At 36.9% G+C, this 22,807-nt stretch overlaps 1 protein-coding gene across 5 annotated transcripts in view; it reads left to right on the forward strand.

Annotated features, from left to right (window-relative positions):
* Rhot1 (ras homolog family member T1) overlaps window positions 1-22,807 on the forward strand; it is a 50,035-nt gene that overhangs the window by 9,591 nt on the left and 17,637 nt on the right. For all 5 annotated transcript variants that reach the window (XM_010642370.3, XM_010642373.3, XM_010642371.3 and 2 more), the window contains exons 6-16: window positions 636-744; window positions 1,038-1,139; window positions 8,382-8,480; window positions 8,981-9,089; window positions 9,749-9,869; window positions 14,317-14,401; window positions 14,769-14,914; window positions 16,361-16,461; window positions 18,475-18,605; window positions 19,735-19,818; window positions 21,999-22,118. In XM_010642370.3, the coding sequence (XP_010640672.1) occupies window positions 636-744; window positions 1,038-1,139; window positions 8,382-8,480; window positions 8,981-9,089; window positions 9,749-9,869; window positions 14,317-14,401; window positions 14,769-14,914; window positions 16,361-16,461; window positions 18,475-18,605; window positions 19,735-19,818; window positions 21,999-22,118 (1,207 nt within the window). The remainder of the gene's footprint in view (window positions 1-635; window positions 745-1,037; window positions 1,140-8,381; window positions 8,481-8,980; window positions 9,090-9,748; window positions 9,870-14,316; window positions 14,402-14,768; window positions 14,915-16,360; window positions 16,462-18,474; window positions 18,606-19,734; window positions 19,819-21,998; window positions 22,119-22,807) is intronic.

The following is a 22,807-nucleotide window of genomic DNA, read 5'->3' on the forward strand; positions in this document are numbered from 1 at the left end:
ATAGTTTTTTCTTTTTTAGTTTATTGGTACATTTTAGGTGTACAGTACAGTTACATTCATTATTGGGATCTTGTACCTTTACATGACAGGTCTTGGTTCTCATTTTTTCCCCTTATCCCTGCCCTCCCTTTGCCCCATCCTCCCTTCCCCATTTACAAACACTTTATTTCCATTTTTTCACTTTCTCATATTTTTTTCTTTTCCCTTATTATATATATGTTTTTTGAGTTGGGGTTTTGCTATGCAGTTTAGGCTGGGTTTGAACTTACTATGTAGTCCAGACTGGCGTCAAACTCACAGCAATCCTCCTGCCTCAGCTTCCCTAAGTACTAGGATTACAGGCTTGTCCCACCATGCCTGGCATAAGCCTCAGACTGTTTTTTGTTGTTGTTGTTGTTTTTATTGTTTTTTGTGGGTTTTTTGTTTTGTTTTGTTTTTTTGTTTTTTGGTTTTTTTTTGGTCAAGGACAGGTTTTCTCTGTGTGGTTCAAGGTGGACCTAAACTTGCTCTGTAGGGGCCCTGACCTGACCCTAGTAGAGATATGTCAAGATTAAATAAATGCTTTTTAGTTAGAATGTAAATCCAAACATAGATCTAATGCTTTTCCTTATTACAATGTGTACCATTTTTTTCAGGCTGCCTTTGATACTGGTTGGGAACAAATCTGATCTGGTGGACTATAGTAGTATGGAGACCATCCTTCCTATTATGAATCAGTATACAGAAATAGAAACCTGTGTGGAGGTATGACATCACTTCATTTGGAAACTTATTATTGGCGATTTCTCACTAAATTGAGATTTTGAATAGGAGGGGATGATATAGATTGGAAGAAATTTTCTGTTCTTTTGAAAGTGATTTAGTCAGATAAAATTTAGAGTTGTCTTCTAAACTCTTTGTAAGCATTCATATTTTGGTGTCCACAAAGGATAATTGCATTTTTAATTTGTTCAAGGAATGTTAGTGTCACTGTATGTTAACAATCAAAAATTGTTAAAATTTACTGTGAATATAAAATTTTACCCTTTATTTTTCAGTGTTCAGCAAAAAACCTAAAGAACATATCAGAGCTCTTTTATTATGCACAGAAAGCTGTACTTCATCCTACAGGTCCCCTGTACTGCCCAGAGGACAAGGAGGTAACTTTCAGGCTGTTTCTAGGGACTGGAATGTGGAGAGAGAAACTAGTAGATGGTGGTTTTTAGTAGCTCTTACATATTTTTGTAAAGATTAAGCTCCCCAAATTGAAATCTATTGCTTAAGAAATTGTTATATTTTCTAAGAACTTTTATTCCATGAAATTCACATTAAAATTAAATGCATCCAGGTTAAATATTATGTTAGGATGTGCCATTAAAGCAAACAGAAGAATTGGCAAAAAATCCAAATATGTAATTAATGATCTACTTACTTTACTGTTTCTTTCATTCATTAATTTTATTGGTACCTTTAGGTATACAATATGCTGACATTCATTATTGGGAATTTGTACCTTTACATAATATATCTTGGTCAACTAACTTTATGATTGCAGAATCTACAAACTTAAAAACACTCAAAAAACTCGTGTAATTGTTTTGTTTTGTTTTTTGGTACTGGGATTAAATCCAGTATCTTGTGTTATGGAAGGAATTAGCAAGTGACACACAGAGAGGTAGCAGAATGGAAGTAAGATAAAAGTTTACTCCATCGATGAGGATCGATGACACCTAGTGGCGGTGCCTTGATCGATTCCCCTGTTGGGTTACAACTCCTTTTATAGGGTTTTATAGCCTTGATCTCATTCAGTTGTTACACTGCATTTTCACAGTTCACATTGCTGATACCCAAAACATGGTGGCAAGGCAGGTAGTTGAATTTCAACCGGATGCTGTTAGGGGAAGTTACCTTTAAGATTTATTTAGTTACCTATTTTAGCCAAGGGAAAGAGAGCATGTTTGGTCAACAAAGCTAACAGTGGTTCTTTTTACTTATAAAACTTTTGAGGGAGACTAGATGTCTCTGGTGCCAGTTAATTCTGAATTAAACAGAGTGAAGGGCAGAAGTTGTCTTACATTGTGACATTTCCTAGGTTTTCACTATTAAAGTTTTCGCTATCACTTGTACATTCTAAGCATACACTGTCACTGAGCTACATCCCTAGCCCTTGTATAGTTTTTGGACATGTGTACATGTAATAAACTTAACACCTAAAATTTTAAGAATGTGGAGCGGGGATTTAGCTCAGTAGTTCTGCCACCTGCCTCACAAGTGCAAGATCGTGAGTTCAATCCCCAGTACCAAAAAATAAAAAAGAAAAAGAAAAGAAAATTTAAGAATGTTTTGCTATAGACTTAAAGAAAACTGACTACATTTTTTAGATATAACTCACATACCCATAAAATGCACCCCTTTATTCATTTATTTTTTATTTTTTTGGTTTTTTGAGACAGGGTCTCACTATGTAGTTGAGATTGATCTGGAACTCACTGTGTAGCCCAGGCTGGTCTCAAAGTCACAACAATCCTCCTGCGCCACCACACCAGGCTCCAAAATGCACCCCTTTAAAGTATACAATCCAGTGTTTTTTTCGTTTAGTAAATTCATGAAGTTATATAATCACGATCTTAATTCCAGAACATTTATCAGCGCTGAAAGATACCCTGTACCAATTAGTCCCCAAACCCTCCCTGCCCTAACCCCAGTAACCACTGATCTACTTTGTACCTTTAAGGTTTTGCCTCTCCCAAACATTTCGTAACAATAGAATCATCTAGTACGTGGCCTCTTGTTTGTGGCTTCTTTCCCTTAGCATGATGTTTTCCAAGGTTCAGCTGTGCTATGGTGTGTATCAGTTTCATTTCTTTTTAGGGGCAGAAAATACCTTGCTGTGTGGATGCACCAGACTTCTGTCCTCTTCTCTGTTCGTAAACATTTGAGTAGTTTCCCCTCTGAAAGTTCACATACAAGTTTTTGTTGAAACACTTATTTTCAATTCTTTTGAGTTTATATTTAGGAGTGGAGTTGCTGAATCACATAGTAATTGTATGTTTAACTTATCAAGGAATGACTAAATTGTTTTCCACAGCCGCTGGGCCATTTTACATTTTCACTAGCAATATATGAAATTTCCAGTTTTTTCATATCTTTGCTGGCATTTATTCTACTTTTTTAATTTTTGGTTTTGATCATCCTTATAGATGTAATTGGTATCACATTGTTTGTGAGTTTGATTTGCATTACCCTGATGGATAATGATGTTGAGAAATTTAGAGCTGGGTGTGGTGGCACATGCCTGTAATCCCAGCATTGGGGAGACTGAGGCAGGAGGATTGCTGTGAGTTTGAAACCAGTCTGGTCTACATAGTGAGTTCCAGGTCAGTCTCAACTACGTAGTGAGACCCTGTCTCAAAAAAAAAAAAAAAAAAAAAAAAAAAGATGTTGAGAATTTTTTCATGTGATTATTGGCCATTTGTGGGAAAAGTATGTACGGTATTTTATTCAAATCTTTTGCCCTTTCCCACTGCCCTTTGTGATATTGGAGATCTAACCCTCTGCTACTGACCTACATTCTCAGCCTTTTAAACTTTATTTATTTATTTATTTTTAAAAATTATTTTAAAAGACCGGGCATGGTGGCACATGCCTATAATCCCAGCACTTTGGAGGCTGAGGCAGGAGGACTGCTGTGAGTTGGAGACCAGCCTGAGCTACATAGTGAGTTCCAGGTCAGTCTCAACTACATAGTGAGACCCTATCTCAAAACAAACAAACAAAAAACAAAATTATTTTAAAAATTTATTTATTTATTTTGTTTTTTGAGGCAAGGTCTCCCTTTGATGATTCTCCTGCCTCAACCTCTTGCATGTTGGGATTACAGGCATGTGCTATCATACTCGGCTTCTCAGCCCTTTTTAAAATCTTATTTTGAGACAGGATCTTGCTACATTGCCTACTTCAGCCTCTTAAGTAACTGGTATAGTGCACACTACCAGGCCTAAGTAATTCACTTTTAATTGAGTGTTTTCCAGATTTGCCTCTCATAATAGTCACTAAGCGTACTTGTTACAAATACATTCTATTCTGATTCAGTTAGGCACTGTATTTTATAATAAAGGAAATTTAGAAAATATTTTTGTACTATAGGGATTTACTTCTGAGAGGTTAGCCTAGCAGTACTTTAAATTCCTGTTAGTGTGTGTTCTCAATTCTTTAATTGCTACTTTGTTTCAGGCCTATTATTATTAGTTCTGTTAATCTGCTAATCCCCTGGCCCTTCCCCTAGTCCCACAAGAGTAAAGCATCTACCACCATCTGTTACTCATTTCTTAGGTGCACTTGACTGATAGGTTAAATTCAGTTTTAAGCTGTACATTGTCTTATGCATGTACAAACTTTAAGTTTGTTCTTACACCAGAACTTTTTATTTAGACAACAATAATAAGCTTATAACACAGATTTGAGGTAGAATAATAAAAAAAACATTCAAAATGAAAGCCTGAGCTGTACATTTTTCCAGCATTGATGAACTCTATGACCCGTGTTTTTCGTAGCTTATCTAATAGTAAAGAAGATGTGACTATTATGTAACAGTAATGTTTACTAGGTGAGGCTTTAGCTTATTCATACACAAAAAGTTTTATTACTGTAGAAATTGTTTATAATTTTATTGAGGTAGAAAACTTAATACTTTTTGTTTTGTTTTTTTGCTTTTGTTTTTGTTTTTTGAGGCAGGGTCTCACTATGTAGTTGAGACTGACCTGGAACTCACTATGCAGTCCAGGCTGGTCTCGAACTCGCAGCCATGATCCTCCTGCCTCAGCCTCCCAAGTGCTGGGATTACAGGCATGCACCACCACGCCTGGCCTTAATACTTTTTAATAGTCATATTTTGGGTATATTTTTAATGGTTAACACTTTTAAAATGACATTGAGCCACCCAGGCATGGTGGCACATGCCTGTAATTCCAGCACTTGGGAGGCTGAGGCAGGAGGAGGATTGCTGTGAGTTCGAGACCAGCCTGGGCTACTTAGTGAGTTCCAGGTCAGTCTCAACTACATAGTGAGACCCTGTCTCAAAAAAAAAAAAAATGACATTGAGCCAACACTTTAAAGCACTTTAGCTTCTGTTGCATCTCAAGCTTTGATGACAAATTGACAAATGCATCACTTTATTTATTTTCAAATTATTTTTTAATGTAGTCTTTTACTGTGAGGAAAAATCACTTGCACAAAATAAAAAGTTATTTTTAAGTTCTGTTTATATTGATATAGCCATTTGTATTTTGGGGAACATTTAGATTATTATATGACAGATTTTTAAAAGAGACTAAAATATGCTAATATAATCTTTATTAATCTTGAATGCCTGAGAATCACATTTATAAAAGCAATATATTAACATTTACATATTTAAAAAATAAGTGACCCGTGATTTTAGATGTTAGATGTTAAATGTCTAGATGTTAAATTTTGGTTTTAGATGTCTTAGTACTGTACTCTTTTTTAACGTTTTTTTATTTTATGAAAAAATAAAACCAGGGGCCAGGGATTTAGCTCAGCAGTTCTGCCGCCTGCCTCGCAAGCACAAGGACTTGAGTTCAATCCCTGGTACCAAAAAAAAAAAAATTCATAATAATGAGTGAATAACAGTATTCAGTACATTTTGAATTATCTTCGAAATAGTTACCCAGGGTATAAGATATAAATAAAAATGATTCTTATTAAAAAGAAACTGCTTATTGGGAAATGGGAAAAAAATGTTCCAATGAGAAGGGGAACTAGAAAGGGAGAGGGAACGGGGAAAGGAAAGAAGGGACAAAAGAAAAAAAAAAGAGAATAGAAGACGGGCCAGGGATTTAGCTCAGTGGTGCCACTGCCTGCCTCACAAGTTCAGGGTCCTGAGTTTGACCCCCAGTATTCCCCCCCAAAAAAAGAAAAGAAAGTAAGAAAAAGAATAGAAGGAAAAAATAGAAACAAAACTTTTGTAAATGAGGGGAAGAGGGGTTGAAGGGAGGGGAGGGCAATGGGAAGAAAACGAAGCAAGATATATCACGTATAGAATCAAAATTCCCTATGATGAAGGTTATCATTATGTATATCTAAAATGTACCAATAAAATTTTTAAATGCAAAAAAATAAAGAGCTAATAACACGAAACTTTCTTTGCAATGAACTAAAACTATTAGTATAAGTGAAAGTAATTAGCATATATATTTTTAAAAATATTTTTCCAGTACCAGGAATCAAACTCAGACCTTGTACTTGCCAAGGAGGTGTGGAGCCACTGAGCTACATCCCTGGCTAAAAATATTTTCAAAACAATAGAGTATATAATTTGAAAAGTATTTGAACTTCTCCCTACTTCCTATTTCTCATCTCTTTTGCTCTTTATTTGGATATATTGTATATTTCTCATGTAAGAGAAGCCTTGTGATATTTGAGCCTGTGTGTCTGACTTAGGTCACTTAATATGTTCTCAAATTGCATCCATTTGCCTATGAATGCCTGAAGTTTATCTTTATATCAGTGTAGTACTCTGTTGTGTATAAATGCCACATTTTCCTTATCCATTCATCTGTTGATGGACATATGTGCTATTTCAGAGGCCTGGCTATTATAAATCATGCTCCTATAAACATGAGTGTGCCAGTGCCTGCCTGGCAAGCTCAAGGCCTTGAGTTTGATTCCCAGTACCAAAACAAAACGTGGATGTACATGTATGTATCCCTGTAATATAATGACTTTTTAACTCCTGGAAAGATATCTAGAAGGGACCTAGCTGGGTCAACACTTACTGCTCTTATAAAGGTAGCCCTCATCTAGTCTGAATAGTTGAATACTTTTCTTATATCATTCTCATCTCTTTATATCTTATAATTTTTCCCCTCATTTTTAAAAATTGCTCTTCTAGAGACTCATTTAAAACAAAACAAAATAAAATTTCTTATTTCCTCCCCCCCCCTTTTTTTTTTTTTTTTTTGAGACAGGGTCTCACTATGTAGTTCAGACTGACCTGGAACTCACTATGTAGCCCAGGCTGGTCTCCAACTCACAGCGATCCTCCTGCCTCAGCCTCCCAAGTGCTGGGATTACAGGCATGTGCCACCATGCCTGGCTCCTTCCCTATTTTTGAAAGAATTTCTTTTTGGCACTTCAGTGTGACAGTGTGATGAAAGCTGTCATCATTTTGCTGTGGGTAGCCATTCAGCTGAAATTCTAAGTTAATTATTATATATTTTCTCATTTTGCTATCTCATTTCTCTGAGTGAAATAGATCTATAAAAGATACACTTCAGGTTTAAACTTAAATCTTTTTGTTTGTTTTTTTGTATTATTTGATATTAGGGGTCAAACCCAGGACTTTACACATGCTGGGCAAAAACACTTTACACTGAGTGGTACCCTAGCCCCTAAAAGTTTTTTCATTCTCGAAATTGTTGGCAGTGATTATTCTGTACTTTTATAATACTAGAAGCATGTAGGCAAATAGTCAGATATCCTATCCTTTATGTATCCTAAAATAATTAAGAAGCTATTAAAATATGCCTCAACAACATTACTTATAAAAGTTTTACAGAGTGTCAAAAGGCAAAGCTTTAAAAAAAGGCAAAGCTTTCTTTAAAAAATGTAAATCTTATCTCATGAAAGAAAATTAAAGTTTTTTACTTTTTTTTTTTGAGACAGGATTGTTATTTAGTTCAGGTTGGTCTTGAACTCATTATGCAACCCAGGCTGGCCTCTAACTCAGTGATCCTCCTGCCTCAGCCTCCAGAGTGCTGAGATAACATATGTTTGCTACCACACCTGGTGTTTTACACTTAGCCAAAGATGTTTTACTGTCTTTTTATTTTTTATTTTTGGTTCCGGGGATCAAACTCAGGACCTTGTGCTTGCAAGTCAGGCCACAGAGCCACTGAGCCAAATCCCCGGCCCTAAAATATATCTTCTTAGAGTGACTAGTAGAATGAATCTCTTCAAATGACCCAAGTGATCAACTACTTTTTTGCCCATTCCATATATCAGTTCAAGTGAATATTGTCTTGTTTATTTAAAAAGATGAGTGTAAGCTGGTCATGGTGGCGCATGCCTGTAATCCCAGCACTCGGGAGGCTGAGGCAGGAGGATCGCTGTGAGTTCGAGACCAGCCTGGGCTACATAGTGAGTTCCAGGTTAGTCTCAACTACATAGAGAACCTGACTCAAAAAACCAAAAAACAAAAACAAAAAAAGATAAGTGTAAAAGAAGTAAATGGCTTTGCTTTAGTTTGTTTTTCATGTTGGTTGTATTAGATATTATATGAAAACAGTTGGAATTATTCCCAGCATTACTAATGAAAATCATATTTTAAAATCCTACTTTAATTAATTAAAACAGTTGTTTCTTTTCTCAATGATTTATAGATGAAGCCAGCCTGTATAAAAGCCCTTACTCGTATATTTAAAATCTCTGATCAAGATAATGATGGTACACTCAATGATGCTGAACTCAACTTTTTTCAGGTAGCTGTCTTCAGTTTCAGACATTTGTATCTCTTTGTTCTTTGCTGATAAAAGCTATAAAAATTGTTATCTTAACAACATGTTGATAAAGATTTCTTTCTTTCATGTAAATGTATCTTTCATATCAGGCTATTTAAGCCTTAGGGTATTAAAAAACTCTTATGCTTGTGAATTGAAGGGACTCTGATAGTCCCATTTTAAGGTATACAGTGAATGTATTAAGGATGAATTGAAGTCTGAACTCTGAATCGTTTTGCTTTGTTGGTTTTGTATAACATAGCCACACAAAGAACCTTATGTTTTAGAAATAAGATGAGGGGAGTTGGAAAATTTCTTCTAAGTATGATGGTTTTTACTTAATACAAAGTAGAGACTGTCTGAATTTAGAATTTGTTTCTTCTGGTTGCAACTGATTTCATGTTGCTTTGTAGATTATTACTGTATATTTTTGGTTTAAATGCTGGTGTATTTTAAAATTTATCTTTGTGTCTTTTTGTTAGAGGATTTGTTTCAACACTCCATTAGCTCCTCAGGCTCTGGAAGATGTCAAGAATGTAGTCAGAAAACACATCAGTGATGGTGTGGCTGACAGCGGTTTAACATTGAAAGGTAGGTGACTAGTGTTTTTCTGCCCCTTTGAACTTAATATTTTTGAAATTTAGCAAGAGATAAGACTTTATAGCATTGCCTGTACTTTAAGGAAATGTTAGTATTTACTAATAAATGTAAAGTCTAAACTTGAATAATTAAGAGTATATTGTCAGTATAAATAAAGGTAGAAAAGTTGGTTGGACCTCAGGGATGCTCTTCATCTGAGGGAACAAGATGTCCAGAGCAAACAAATTTATTTTAAAGTTTTGTCCGAGTCAGATTGACCAGGTGTAGAGTGTGCCCTACTGAATATATTGCAGACAGCCACAGTGAAATAAGAAAATAAATTGAAATTGAGAATTTCCCACCATGAAAACAAGATCAGCCACCTGTAAAACATTTTCATTTGTTTCCGTCCTAAAGCTTGGTGAACATCAGTGTAACCCCTGTCATTTTGGCCCTTCCATCTGGCACTTGATGAATTGGGTGTTTATATGAAATGACTGAAATGAACTCTGTTTCATTGAAGTGCTTGGGAACTTTTTGGTCTTCATGGTGAGAGTTAGTTTGTGTATTTTCACAAATGTAGCTCTTGCTATTACGTGTAATATTTTTTTCCTGTGTGACTCTAGGCCCTTCTTCACATAAGCTGTATTTACTGGTTTGCTTTATTTCAGGTTTTCTCTTTTTACACACCCTTTTTATTCAGAGAGGGAGACATGAAACTACTTGGACTGTACTTCGACGATTTGGTTATGATGATGATCTAGATTTGACACCTGAGTATTTGTTCCCCATGTATGTACCTTTGGTTTTCTAATTGATTTACTTACCAATTGTTTTTAAGTTATATTTAGCATATAAGTAGGTAGGCTACAAGTTTCTCAGGAATGATTTAGAATCACAGGCAAAAATTTGTAGCAGAAAGCCAAGTGTGGTGGTGCACACTTACAATCCGGCACTTGGGAGGCTGAGGCAGGAGAAGTGCCGTGAGTTCAAGGCCCGCCTGGGCTACATAGGAAGTTCAAGGCCAGCCTGAACTATTATAGCAAGACCCTGTCTCAAAAAAAAAAAAAAAAAAAAAAAAAAAAAAAAAAAAAAAAAAAATTGTAGCGGAGTTTCTTAGCCTCTGCACTACATTTTAGACCAGATAATTCTTTGTTGTGGAGCCTCTCGTATGCATTATGTGATGTTTAGTATGTCCTTAGATGCTAGTAATGCCTTCTCTGGTTTCATTTTATTTATTTATTTGGTACTGGGGATCAAACTCAGGACCTTGTTCTTGTAAGGTAGGTGTGGTGCCACTGAACTAAATTCCCAGCCCTCCTCTGGTTGACAACCAAAAATGTCTCAAAAAATTGCCAAATGTCCCCTTAGAAAGCAAAATCAAGGCCATGATTTTAGCTCAGTGGTTCTGCCTCCTGCCCTGTGAGTGCAAGGTCCCAAGTTCAATCCCTGATACCAAAGAAAAAAAAAAAAGAAAGCAAAATCATCCACAGTTGAAAACCACTGATTTATAGTATGGCTCAATCTTCTCATGGAGAATACACGTAACTTTTTTTAATTTTTATTTTTCTCATGGTACCTTTTTTAAAAATTCATCTTATAAAACAAGGAAAAAAAAGAAATGCTAAGTTAACTTGTTCTTGGAGTCAAGAGGTCACAATTATGTTGCTTGACATTTTTACTTTTTTTTTTTTTGTACAAGGAATTGAACTTAGAGCCTCGTGCTTGCTGGGCAGGCACTGTGCTGCTGAGCTATGTTCCCAGCCCAGCATTTTTCCTTTCTTTCATCAGTTCTTTATTTTTATTTATTTTATTATTTTTTGTTGTTGTTGTTGTTTGTTTGTTTGTTTGAGACAGGGTCTCACTATTTAGTTGAGATTGACCTGGAGCTCACTATGTAGCCCAGGCTGGTCTTGAACTCACAGCGATCCTCCTGCCTCAGCCTCCCGAGTGCTGGGATTACAGGCATGCGCCATCATGCCTGGCTTGTTCTTTATTTTTATAGGTTGAACTAGCTCAGGATAAAGTAAGTATTTTTTCTAGATAACTTGCCTGTCTGTGCTTATTTTTCTTTAATAATGCTATTTGTGTTATTTTAAAAAAGGACCCAGGGCCAGGGATTTAGCTCAGTGGTTCTGCCGCCTACCTTGTAAGCACAAGGACCCGAGTTCGATCCCTGATACCAAAAAACAAACAAACAAAAAGGACCCAGTGCCACCCCACACGGAAGACTGCCTTTTTGTAGGCTGTTTCTTTTCTACCCTGAGGAAGCAGGCTTCTCACAGATTGTAGTTTCCCAAGATCTGGCCTTGGAGTGTTCTGCCTTCCTCAGTGGCACGGCGCCTTTACGGTGTCCTTTTGAATTTTGAGTAGCACCTCCAGCTGTCTATATAATGGTTCAGAAAGACTTAATTGTTTTTTCTCCTCCCCCATCATTAAGGAAATAGAGTATTTTCTGATTAGATTCCTAGTCACTTCATCAGTTCTAACTTGGAACTTTGGTTGTCTAAGGTACTAAATCTTGTCTCAAGTTAATTTCCTGGGTTTTTTAACATACATAGTGATTGAGGTTGAGAATAGTGGTGCATAGGCCTGTAATCCCAACACTCGGGAGACTGAGGCAGACAATTGCTGTGAGTTCAAGGCCAGCCCAGACTACATAGTGAGACCTTGTTTCAAAAAAAAGAATGAATGGATTCGTCCTAGGTCTCTCTGACAAAGTTTTATTTTCCATTCTTTTTAGGTGGGTAGATAACATTCTTCAGGAAGTTGCTTATTGCTTTTTAAAATATTATAGGAAATTCCATCTTAGGATTTCATGGCTTCTTTATTTCTTTCAGTTTCCTTATATTCTTTGACTTTGATTTTCTACATAATAGCCCAAGAGTCACCATTTGAATCTCTCTGCTTTCTTATTAAATTCTTTCCTCTGTCCTTCACATTGTTGCTAGATTTTTTTCCCCCCATACTGGAAACTGAACTCAAGACCTTGTGCTTACCAGGCAGGTGGTGCATCACTGATCTAAGTCCCTGATCCTGTTGCTAGATTTTTATCACCCTACTCTACACACAAAATTGGCCTTGAGCTGGGGATTTAGCTGAGCGATTCAGTGGCCTGCCTCGCAAGCGCAAGGACCCATGTTCAATCCCCGGTAACAAAAAAAACAAAACAAAACCAAAATTGGCCTCGAATGGCTGGAATGTAGCTCAGCGGCACCTCGCCTGCCAGGCACAAGGTCCTGAGTTCAATCCCTGGTACCAAAAAAGAAAAAAAAAAAAAAAAGAAACTGTTCACAACATTGGCCTTGTCACTTCTCTTTGAGACACGGTGTCAAACCCAAGCTTCCTAACATGGTATCTGGGGTAATTCATGATCAGCTCCACTCAGCTGCTCAGCTCTGTCTTCATTCTATGAGTAAATATCAGACTATTTATAGTTCACCAAACATGTTGTTCCCTAGACCTGGATTTTTCCCATATTGTTTTCATTCTCTCCCTTCTTCCCCCAAGCTAATATCTCATCCTTCATTGGGTTACAGTGACTCAGTGGTGCTGATACTTTCCCACCCACCAGGCCAGATGTCCCCTTTCACAGAGGTTCCCCTGACACCCTTAGCTTACATGCTCAGCACTAGCCTCATCCTGTTAAGATCTGTTTGTGGTCTGCAGTGAATGTAGCTCCTTAGAAGCAGAGAGACCCATTATCAAAAAGACAAACAACAACAAATGCTAATGAGCATGTAGAGAAAGGGGATCTCTTACATACTGTTGGTGAGAATGCAAATTAGTATAGCCATTATGGAAAAACTGTGTGGAGTTCCTCAAAAAACTGAAAATTGAGTTACCATATGATCTAGCAATCCTACTACTGGCTATGTATCCAAAGGAAGTAGAATCCTGTTTCAAGAGATACCTGCACTCCCATTTTTATTGCAGTACTTGTCATGATAGCCAATATATAGAATCAACCAAGGTATCCATCTGTAGATGAATGGATTTTAAAAGGTAGTACACACAAGCCAGGCTTGGTGATGCAAGCCTGTAATCCCAGCACTCGGGAGACTGAGGCAGGAGGATCGCTGTGAGTTGGAGACTAAGTAGTCTGCGCTACTTAGTGAGTTCCAGATCAGTCTCAACTACATAATGAGATCCTGTCTCAAAAAACAAAAAAAGTAGTATACACAAACACACCAGAATATCATTCAGCCATTAAAAAGTGTGAAATCCCATCATTTGCAGTAGCATGGATATAGAACTAGTTCAGTGAAATACAAGGAAAGCACAGAAAGAAAGATACCATATGTTGTTACTCTCTTGTGGAACCTAAAAAAATTGGTCACAAAGAGGTAGAGAGTAGAATGGAGATCACTAAAGGCTAACAAGAAGACAGAAGAGGGAAGGAAGACAGGGTTAATAAGGTGTACGAAACTTCGTTGTAGGGGAATTAGTAGCAAAGTAGGGTAACTGTAGTCTAAAATTTCATTATACATTTCAGATACCTGGAGGGAAAGAATCTGAAGGTTCCCAACACACAGAAATGAAAGTATTTGAGGGGATTGAAATGCTAATTACCTTGACTTGATCATACAGTATCAAATGATAATACTGTATCCCACAAATAACTATAATTATTGTATGTCAATTAAAAATAAAAATTCTAAAATTTAGTGGGAAACCTGTCTTGTTTTCATCTCCCTAGTACCTACCTCAGTGCATTTGATTAATGTTTATTGAACTGAGTTTGAGGTGGGTCAGAAAGGTCAAATCAGAAATAACATCACATCATTTTCACCTCATTACCATGCTGACCTTATATAAAGCCCATAATTATGACTTAAAAGTTGTTAATAAGGAAAATACCCATTACCATTTAATCGGTATGGTTTGTAAGATTTTTCTTTCAACTTGCCCTTGTGATACTCAGGAAAAATCTGCATGCCACTTTGGCATAAGCATTATTAGGATTCCTCAGAGGAGAGCCTTAACCACCCCAGAGGGTTTCCCTGGGAAGGTGTGAAGGGTCCCAGTGAAGATTTCCCTACTGATATATCCCCAGTGCAGTAGGGGCCCCACAGACACAATGGGCAGGGGCTGTTTCCTTTCACCTCTTCCTCAACAGTGAAGATGCTTTTGTAAATGATCTCGGTTTCACAGAAAGACGCTGCAGTTTTGTATTCATTTCTTAAATTGAATTTTAATATTTGATTAATGGTTTATTCTTAAATTTTTTCATCAACAGGCTAAAAATACCTCCTGATTGCACTACTGAATTAAATCATCATGCATATTTATTTCTCCAAAGCACCTTTGACAAACATGATTTGGTAAGCTTTTAGATCTAAAATTAGTAAAAATATTTTCTATTATTTTTATTGTTTTCTCATGATGAAAAAATTCTGACAGACTTGTGGGTTTCTTATCTATGAGGAATTTTCTTTATAAAATATGAAATTTCTTAATAGTTTCTATTTATTTTATTATTATTATTATTATTTTTTTTTTTTGGTACCAGGGATTGAACTTGGGTCCTTGCACTTGCAAGGCAGGCCACCGAACCACTGAGCTAAATTCCCGGCCCATGAAATTTCGTATGGTTTTTAGAAGAATAGCTTTACAAGATGAGGATTGTGTTTGGGAATTGTTCTTTTAGAGATCTAAGTATTATGTATGCTTCCTTGTGTGTGTCTTCAGGATAGAGACTGTGCTTTGTCACCTGATGAGCTTAAAGATTTATTTAAAGTTTTCCCTTACATACCTTGGGGGCCTGATGTGAATAACACAGTTTGTACAAATGAAAGAGGTTGGATAACCTACCAGGGATTCCTTTCTCAGTGGACGTAAGTATAATTCTCACCTTTTTCTCTAAAATCGCAGCTGGTTTAAAATTATGGTATATTTGTCATTTTGAAAGTTTGTCAGATCTTAAGAAATGCTTTGATTATAACTGCTTCTAATCAGGATTTATAGTACTGCTAAATACCTCTATATGACCTAAATGTTCTATAAATTTATCAGGAAAGGATTTTCTTTTGGGTAATGTTTTTTTTTTTTTTTTGGTTAAGAAAACTGGACATATTGCTATTGTACAATTCCAATGTATGGGTAGATGTGTATTTTACTGGACTCATTGTATTGTTTGTTGTTACTGCATTTATTTGTTTGTTTGCTTACTTGTTTGCACAGTGCTGGGAATTGAACCCAGAACGTTGTTCATGCTAGGCAAGTGCTGTACCACTCTTATATCCCCAGACTGTGTTATTTGGGTTTTTGTTTTGTTTTGCTTTATTTTTTTGAGAGAGGGTCTCACTTTGTAGTTCACACTGGCCTTGAACTCATTATGTAGTTCCCCAGGCTGGCCTCATACTCGTAGCGATCCTCCTGCCTCAGTCTTCCAACTGCTGAGATTACAAGGGTATGCCACCACACCTGGCATGTTTTTCTTTTAATAAACTCTTAGTAAGTCTTAATGAGGATTTCTATACAATCTCATTATAAACTGGTAGACATTGAACCTAGGGTGTTAAGGGACCCCTCTAGTCTTGAATAATAACATAACTATGTTGTTAGTCTTGGTAAGACTACCTTTTCAACATTAGAATCAATTTTTTTCAGCTACATTTAAAAAAGTGAGCCGGGCCTGGTGGCGCACGCCTGTAATCCCAGCACTTGGGAGGCTGAGGCAGGAGGATTGCTGTGAGTTCAAGACTAGCCTGGGCTACATAGTAAGTTCCAGGTCAGTCTCTACATAGTGAGACCCTGCCTCAAACCCCCCTGCAAAAAAAGTGAATTAATTTCAGGTGTCTTACAGTTACTATGATTTTATCGAATCTTTTCAGAATTGTTTAATTATCATTAAGTCTTCAGATAGTTAATATTTGCAGGACGTTGTTTATCGACTTGGAAACCAGATAGTATCAAATATCCCCCTGTAAATTTTACCAGCCCCTCACTGCGCATCCATGTAGCCTTGCCTTCTCCAGCCAGTGAAATAACCAGAGGAACTTGACCCCATCTTGCATTGTCCCACTTCTTTTTTTCTTTAAGAATGGCCATGGTTGGGCTTATAGGAGAGTCTAGTAATGTGACACATTATCTGGGTCTGGTGGTTAACTTTTTGTGGGGGCGGTATCAGGGTTTGAACTCAGGACCTTGAGCTTGCAAGGCATGTGTGGTGCTGCTGAGCTAAATCCTTGGCCCTGGTGGGTAATGTTTTTGAGTTGTTGGATTTTGTTTTGTGAATGTTCATTGAGGAACTTTTCACCTTGTAAACTCTTGTTTCTTAGGCTCACGACATATTTAGATGTTCAGAGATGCCTGGAGTATTTGGGCTATCTAGGTTATTCCATATTGACTGAACAAGAGTCTCAAGCATCAGCCATTACAGGTAAGCATCTAGATACTATTTTCACGGTTAGAAACGTTTTGTTTTTTGGTACTAGGGATCAAACTCAGGCAGGTATGGTGCCACTGAGCTAAATCCCTGGCCCCCAAGAACATTTTTTTTTTTGGTACTGAAGGTCAAACTTAGGTCCTTGTACTTTTGAGGCAGGTGTGGTGCCACTGAGCTAAATCTGTGGCCCACAAGAACATTTTTTAAAAGACTCCAATTTTAAATGTTACAGAGCAAAAATAAACTCATCTTCGTTAGTCTTCCAAGTCTACAGTTACTATTTTTCTTCATGATTTGGAAATGTCTTTTGAATTGAGATGCTTGACTCTATTCTTTATCAAAAAAGAGCAAGTAGAGGGCCTGGGATTTATCTTAGTGGTGCCGCTGCCTGCCTTGCAAGCATAAGGTCCTGAGTTTGATTCCAGTACCCAAAAAAAAGAGTAGAATTTTTGCTTCTAGTCTACTTCCTGGGGGTACCTCCTGGTAAAAATGAAGGAGAGCTTTGGGCTTTTTTTTTTTTTGGTCCCAGGGATTGAACTCCGGTCCTTGGCTTGCAAGGCAGGCCACTGAATATCTGAGCTAAATCTCTGGCCCCTGGGCTCTTAAATGATTTACCAGTCTATCTTATATTTTAATTAGCTTTAAACATTAAAAACAATACCTCTTAATGTATGGTCTTGATCTGGAGCTAATTATACACCTCTCACTTCTATAACCTTGTTCCTTATTAATAAATCTTTATCATATCTTGTAGCACAAATCACATTTTCTTGCAAAAGCGTTGTGCTCTGCCTGAAGAAAACTCATAGGTAGGATATTACAAATTTAAGAATCACTTTAGGAGTTTCTCTCTCCCAATTGGTGGAAAATCTGCACTATCTTACCAGAAGCCCTAATCCAAGAACACAGTCTTTCTCAAGTACCTTTTGAAGTGCTTAACCAATTAGACAGTATTTAATTCAGCACTAGAAAGTAAGAAATTAATCTCTAGACAGCCATGGGATTCTTTCACTCAACAATATATTGTGGGCATTTTTTTAGGTGTTATTAAATATACTTTTATATATCTTGAATGTGAAATAATGTGTCATTGTATGGGTCTTCTGTAACTTTAACTATCATAATTATTTTGTCTTTTTATCGTTCTCAGCTTTTGCTACAAGTAATAGTGACTCTGGTGAGCTCCACTGTAGTTGTATCTTTGGGCATAGTCTCCACCTCAGGAAGAGATACCCACTGATACAGTGTCATTTTCTAATCTGCCTATTTTTCACATTTACACTTGAAAGGCCAGCCTAGCTCAGAGTACCCATCCCCTTCCCGTGTTAAGATCTAGGTCCAAGGGCCAGGGATTTAGCTCAGTGGTTCTGTCGCCTGCCTCACAAGCACAAGGACCTGAGTTCTATCCCTGGTACCAAAAAAAAAAAAAAAAAAAAAAGATCTAGGTCCAAGATAATGCAGATTAGAAATAGCATCTTGTATTTCATAATTATGATAATAATTTATTACAGAAAAAATTAAGTGACATGTAACATTAATTATATTTATTGTAATTTTTATTCATTTTTAGATACTGTTTGTTTTATGATAAAGTAAATATCACTTGGTTACTGGAAATTCACTTCACAGTCAACTTCCAGAAATGTATTTATCCCACATATATACATATATTTGTTTGTTTTAAACAGGGTCTTGCTATGTAGTCCAGGCTGGCTTTGAACTCACTACAATCTTTCCTCAGCCCTGAGTGTTGGGATTATAGGCATGCTCCACCAAGCCGGGCTTAACACACTATATTTAGTACTTTTTTCACATACAGCTTCAATGATGTGTAGTATGTTTGCTTATAGATCTAACACTTCATAAAAGTGATAAATAATAGTACCTTATTTTGTAGAAGGTGGAATGGAGGCTCAATAAGTAACTGGTATATATTTAGTTCCTTTTTTTCTTTCTTTCTTTCTTTTTTTTTTTTTTTTTTTTTTTTTTTTTTTTTTTTTTTTTAAGTAACAAGGGATAAAAAGATAGATCTTCAAAAGAAACAAACTCAAAGAAATGTATTTCGATGTAATGTAATTGGAATGAAAAGCTGTGGGAAAATTGGAGTTCTTCAGGCTCTTCTTGGAAGAAACTTAACGGTGAGAGTTCGGAATACAGAACATTGTCTATCAAATTTTTGTAGTTGTGAGTTTACCTGATTTTTATAGCCATTAATATTTTTAGATAAATAGAATGCATCGAGGGCTGGGGATGTAGCTCAGTGGTTCAGCGCCTGCCTTGCAACCACAAGGACCTGAGTTCGATCCCCAGTACCAAAAAAAAAAAAGAATGTATTGGCTTACATATTTTAGTAAAATATACCTTAAAATGGAATAGTAATCTTGTTGAACTATCTTTATCCTATTTCGTTGGTGTTAGCTACTGTTTGTCCTTTTTAAATTTAATTTGATTTCTTTCTTTGTTTTTTTCCAGTACTAGGGACTGAACTCAGGACGTTGCCCTTGTGAGGCAAGCACAGCCCCACTGAGTAACATCACCAGGTCTTAGAACTGATGTTTAGCCAGTCGTGGTGGTGCATACCTGGAATCCCAGTACTCACGAAGCTGAGACAGGAAGATTACTGCAAGTTTGAGGCCAGCGTGCACTACAAAATGAAACTCTTGTCTCAGAAAAGCCAAAAGAAAAAAAAATGCTATTTAGCTGGGGAGTAGATGACTACTTATATGAAGCCCCGACACAGTGCTTGGTATAGCCGGGTGTGGTGGTGCACATCTGTAATCCCAGTACTGCAGAGAGACTGAGGCAGGAGGATCGCCATGAATTTAAGGCCAGCCAGCACTACAGAGCAACACCCTGTCTCAAAACAAAAACAGTGCTTGGTATAAAGTAAATGCACAGTAAAGTTTTCAAATTGAATATGAGTTTGAGAATTACCAGCAAGTAGCTCAAACTCAGGACCTTGTGCTTGCCAGGCAGGGGTGATGCCACTGAGGTATTCCTGGCTGGAATATGCTTTCACTAATACAGTTTACTTCCTTTTCAGCTGTTGCTTTCACTTTATGCAGAACAAACATCTTTTGTCCTAGACTCTAAGAACTAAGAAAATAGATTCAGTGTACATTTTATGCTGATAAACAGTAAAAAAATAAAAGAGTATTCTTTCATTTATAACCCATCCGTATATACACACAGATCTGTGTGTGTTGATGAAAACTAGTTACTGCAATTTCTTACTGTAAATATTGAGATTTTTGGTTCTATTTTCAGAGGCAAAAGAAAATCCGTGATGATCATAAATCTTACTATGCGATCAACACTGTTTATGTATATGGACAGGAGAAATACTTACTGGTAAGAAATTCTGTGATACAAGGTTTTGATTGTTGGGTACCTTTTTTTTTTTTTGAGTACTAGGGTTCAAACTCAGGTCCTTGCGCTTGCAAGGCAGGCAGTGGAACCACTGAGCTAAATCCCCGGCCTGGTACATTTTTAATGATGCAAACAAAATGATTTTATTTAACAGATGATATAGACCTGTGTGGTTTTATTTTTCTCTTCTGCTGTATTCATTGTAATGTTAATTCCTTTGATGTATGTGATGATTACACAGGTATAGATACAAATAAAAATCCATGTGTTTAGGGGCCAGGGATTTAGCTCAGTGGTTCTGCTCCCTGCTTCACAAGTGCAAGGACCTGACTTTGATCCCTGGTACCAAAAACAAAAAAACAACAAAAATCCATGTGTTTTTACCCTTAATTATATGCTATATTGCAGTAAGAAACTAAAAAAAAAAAAAAAAAAAAAGAACTTCCCTTTTTTTTTGGTACTGGGGATCAAACTCGGTTCCTTGAGCTTGCAAGGCAGGCGGCAGAACCACTGAGCTAAATTCCCAACCCTGAACTTCCCTTTTAATCTTTCTTCCATTTCTATTTTGTTTCATTTTGTGTTTGTTTTGAGTCTTTTTGTGTTTGCTTTTGTTTTGTTTTGTGTTTTGGTACCAGGGACCAAACTTAGGTCCTCATGTTTTCGAGGCAGGCACTGGAACCACTGAGCTAATTCCCTGACCCTATGTTTACGTGTCTTTTGAGATAAGATCTTGCTGTGTAGTTTAGCTTGAATTCAAATTTGCAGCAGTCCTGCCTCACTCTGTCCTATGCTGGGATTATAAGTGTCTGCCACCTTGCCTGGCTTCTTTTTTCCATTTTGATTTTGTTTTTTAACAATTTCACTTCTGGCCAGGCTAGATAGCACATGCCTGTAATCCCTCCCAGCACTCAGGAGGCTGAGGTAGGAGGATTTCCACAAGTTCAAGGCCAGCCTGGGCTACATAGTGAGTTCAAGACCAGCCAGAACTACATGGCAAGGCCCTGTCAAAAAAATGTTTTTTTCTACTGCTGGCAAATTAATTTGAAAACTGCTGGTTCTTTTAGTTTATCTGTAATCTGAATTAAGTTCATCTATTTAGTAGGAAGTAATATAACCTAAAAAAAATACATAAGAAGTCGGCATGGTAGCCTAGGCCTGTAATCTCAGCAGTCAGGAGGCTGAGGCAGGAGGATTGCTGCAAGTTTGAGATCATCCTGGCCTACATAGTGAATTCAGGGCCAAGCTGAATTACACAGCAGGACCCTGTCTCAAATAAACAAAACAGTGTAAAAGAAGCATCTCACTAAATAGACATTGTGCAATACAGTAGAAAGAGGTCATATGTTTTCCTTGGATCCAGTCATTTCAATTTCAACCTCGGTCTACCTTGAGTAATTGTGTGATCTCAGGCTTATTCTTTCTGAGCCTAAATGTCTTTAATTTATGCATGCTGTAATAGAGTTTTATTTGAAACATGTCGAGTTCCTGCTGGCTCTTCTTCCCTCTTATCTTCTCACTAATATGCACTGTCTTGTATAATTCAGAATCGAATTTTCTTTTGTTGGACCATTGTCATATCATAGATGGGATATTTAAGAAGTACCACAGGGCTAAGGATGTGACTTGGTGCAGAATGTTTGCCTAGCATGCGCAGATCCCTGTGTTCCATCTTCATCACTACAAAAGTTTTGTAGTAAACACTGAAAGGGTAGGCAGTAAAGTACAACAAAATGAGCTATGTATGAAGAGTCCTTTGCTTTGTGTTTTTGATAGTGAGGGGAAAAGGTAGTGAGGTAGAAAAGCAAATACACTTGGCAGTCATATCTGAGTTCCAGTTTGGTCTGAAGACTTAGATGTGTTATATCTTCATGGTTGCTTGGCTTAATCCTCTCGCCTGTCTCCTTATCTGTAGCATGGATAGGGCCCGCACAGTGCACGTTAGTCACTAAGCATAGCTTCTGGACAGTCTTAGTCACCGTTTGTAATCTACAAAATCAAAAGATACTTGTTTACATTTTTACCTTTTGAAATGGTATAAAAAGTTACACATAAATAATGCTTTTTTATTAGGAAGTCCAGTTGAGCAAGTCATAAAACATAAAGACTTTCTACATCAACATTACGATACTTATGTTTCTTATTTATCTTTTTCTTTTTACAAGTTGCATGACATCTCAGAATCGGAATTTCTGACTGAGGCTGAGATCATTTGTGACGTTGTATGCCTGGTGTATGATGTCACTAATCCCAAATCCTTTGAATACTGTGCCAGGATTTTTAAGGTTTGTTGTTCTTATGGACTGTGACTAAATGTAACTTTATATAGGTTTTAATAGAATTTCAATATGTTCTTTCATAATCCTAAGAATGATAAAATATTTGTAGAGCTTTAAAATATATATAATTTAAATATATACATTTCTACCATGTACCTGAAGTTTCTAGTTTCATGCTTCAGTGAAAGAGAATAAACATAAATTTTTTTTAAAAAACTAATTTTATTCCGCATGTAACTGTCATACGCATTCTTGGTTAAGAACTTTTGTAGTAAAGGATGTCTTCTTGGCTGTTAGGAATACATATGGATCATATATTGCCATTTATCCCAAATATAATAGCCAGAGCAAGGTGATAAATCAGAGGCTTAGAAAGTATATGAATCCTGCTGGGAATTGTGGTGCATGCCTGTAATCCCAGCACTTGGGAATCCAGCACTTGCTAAGGGAGGAGAATCACTTTAAGTTTGAAGCCAGCCTGAATTGCATTGTAAGAGCCTGTCTCGAAAAAGAAAGTATATCAGTCCCTTTGAGACTATTAAGATTCAGTAGGACAAAGCTGAGTGGTAGCGCACGCCTGTAATCCCAGCACTCGGGAGGCTGAGGCAGGAGGATCACTGTGAGTTCGAGACCAGCCTGGGCTACACAATGAGTTCCAGGTCAGTCTCTACATAATGAGACCCTTTCTCATAAAA

Source organism: Fukomys damarensis, unplaced genomic scaffold (assembly GCF_012274545.1).
Source record: "Fukomys damarensis isolate Sample0158 unplaced genomic scaffold, DMR_v1.0_HiC HiC_scaffold_13, whole genome shotgun sequence".
In the NCBI taxonomy this organism is placed as follows: domain Eukaryota; kingdom Metazoa; phylum Chordata; class Mammalia; order Rodentia; family Bathyergidae; genus Fukomys; species Fukomys damarensis.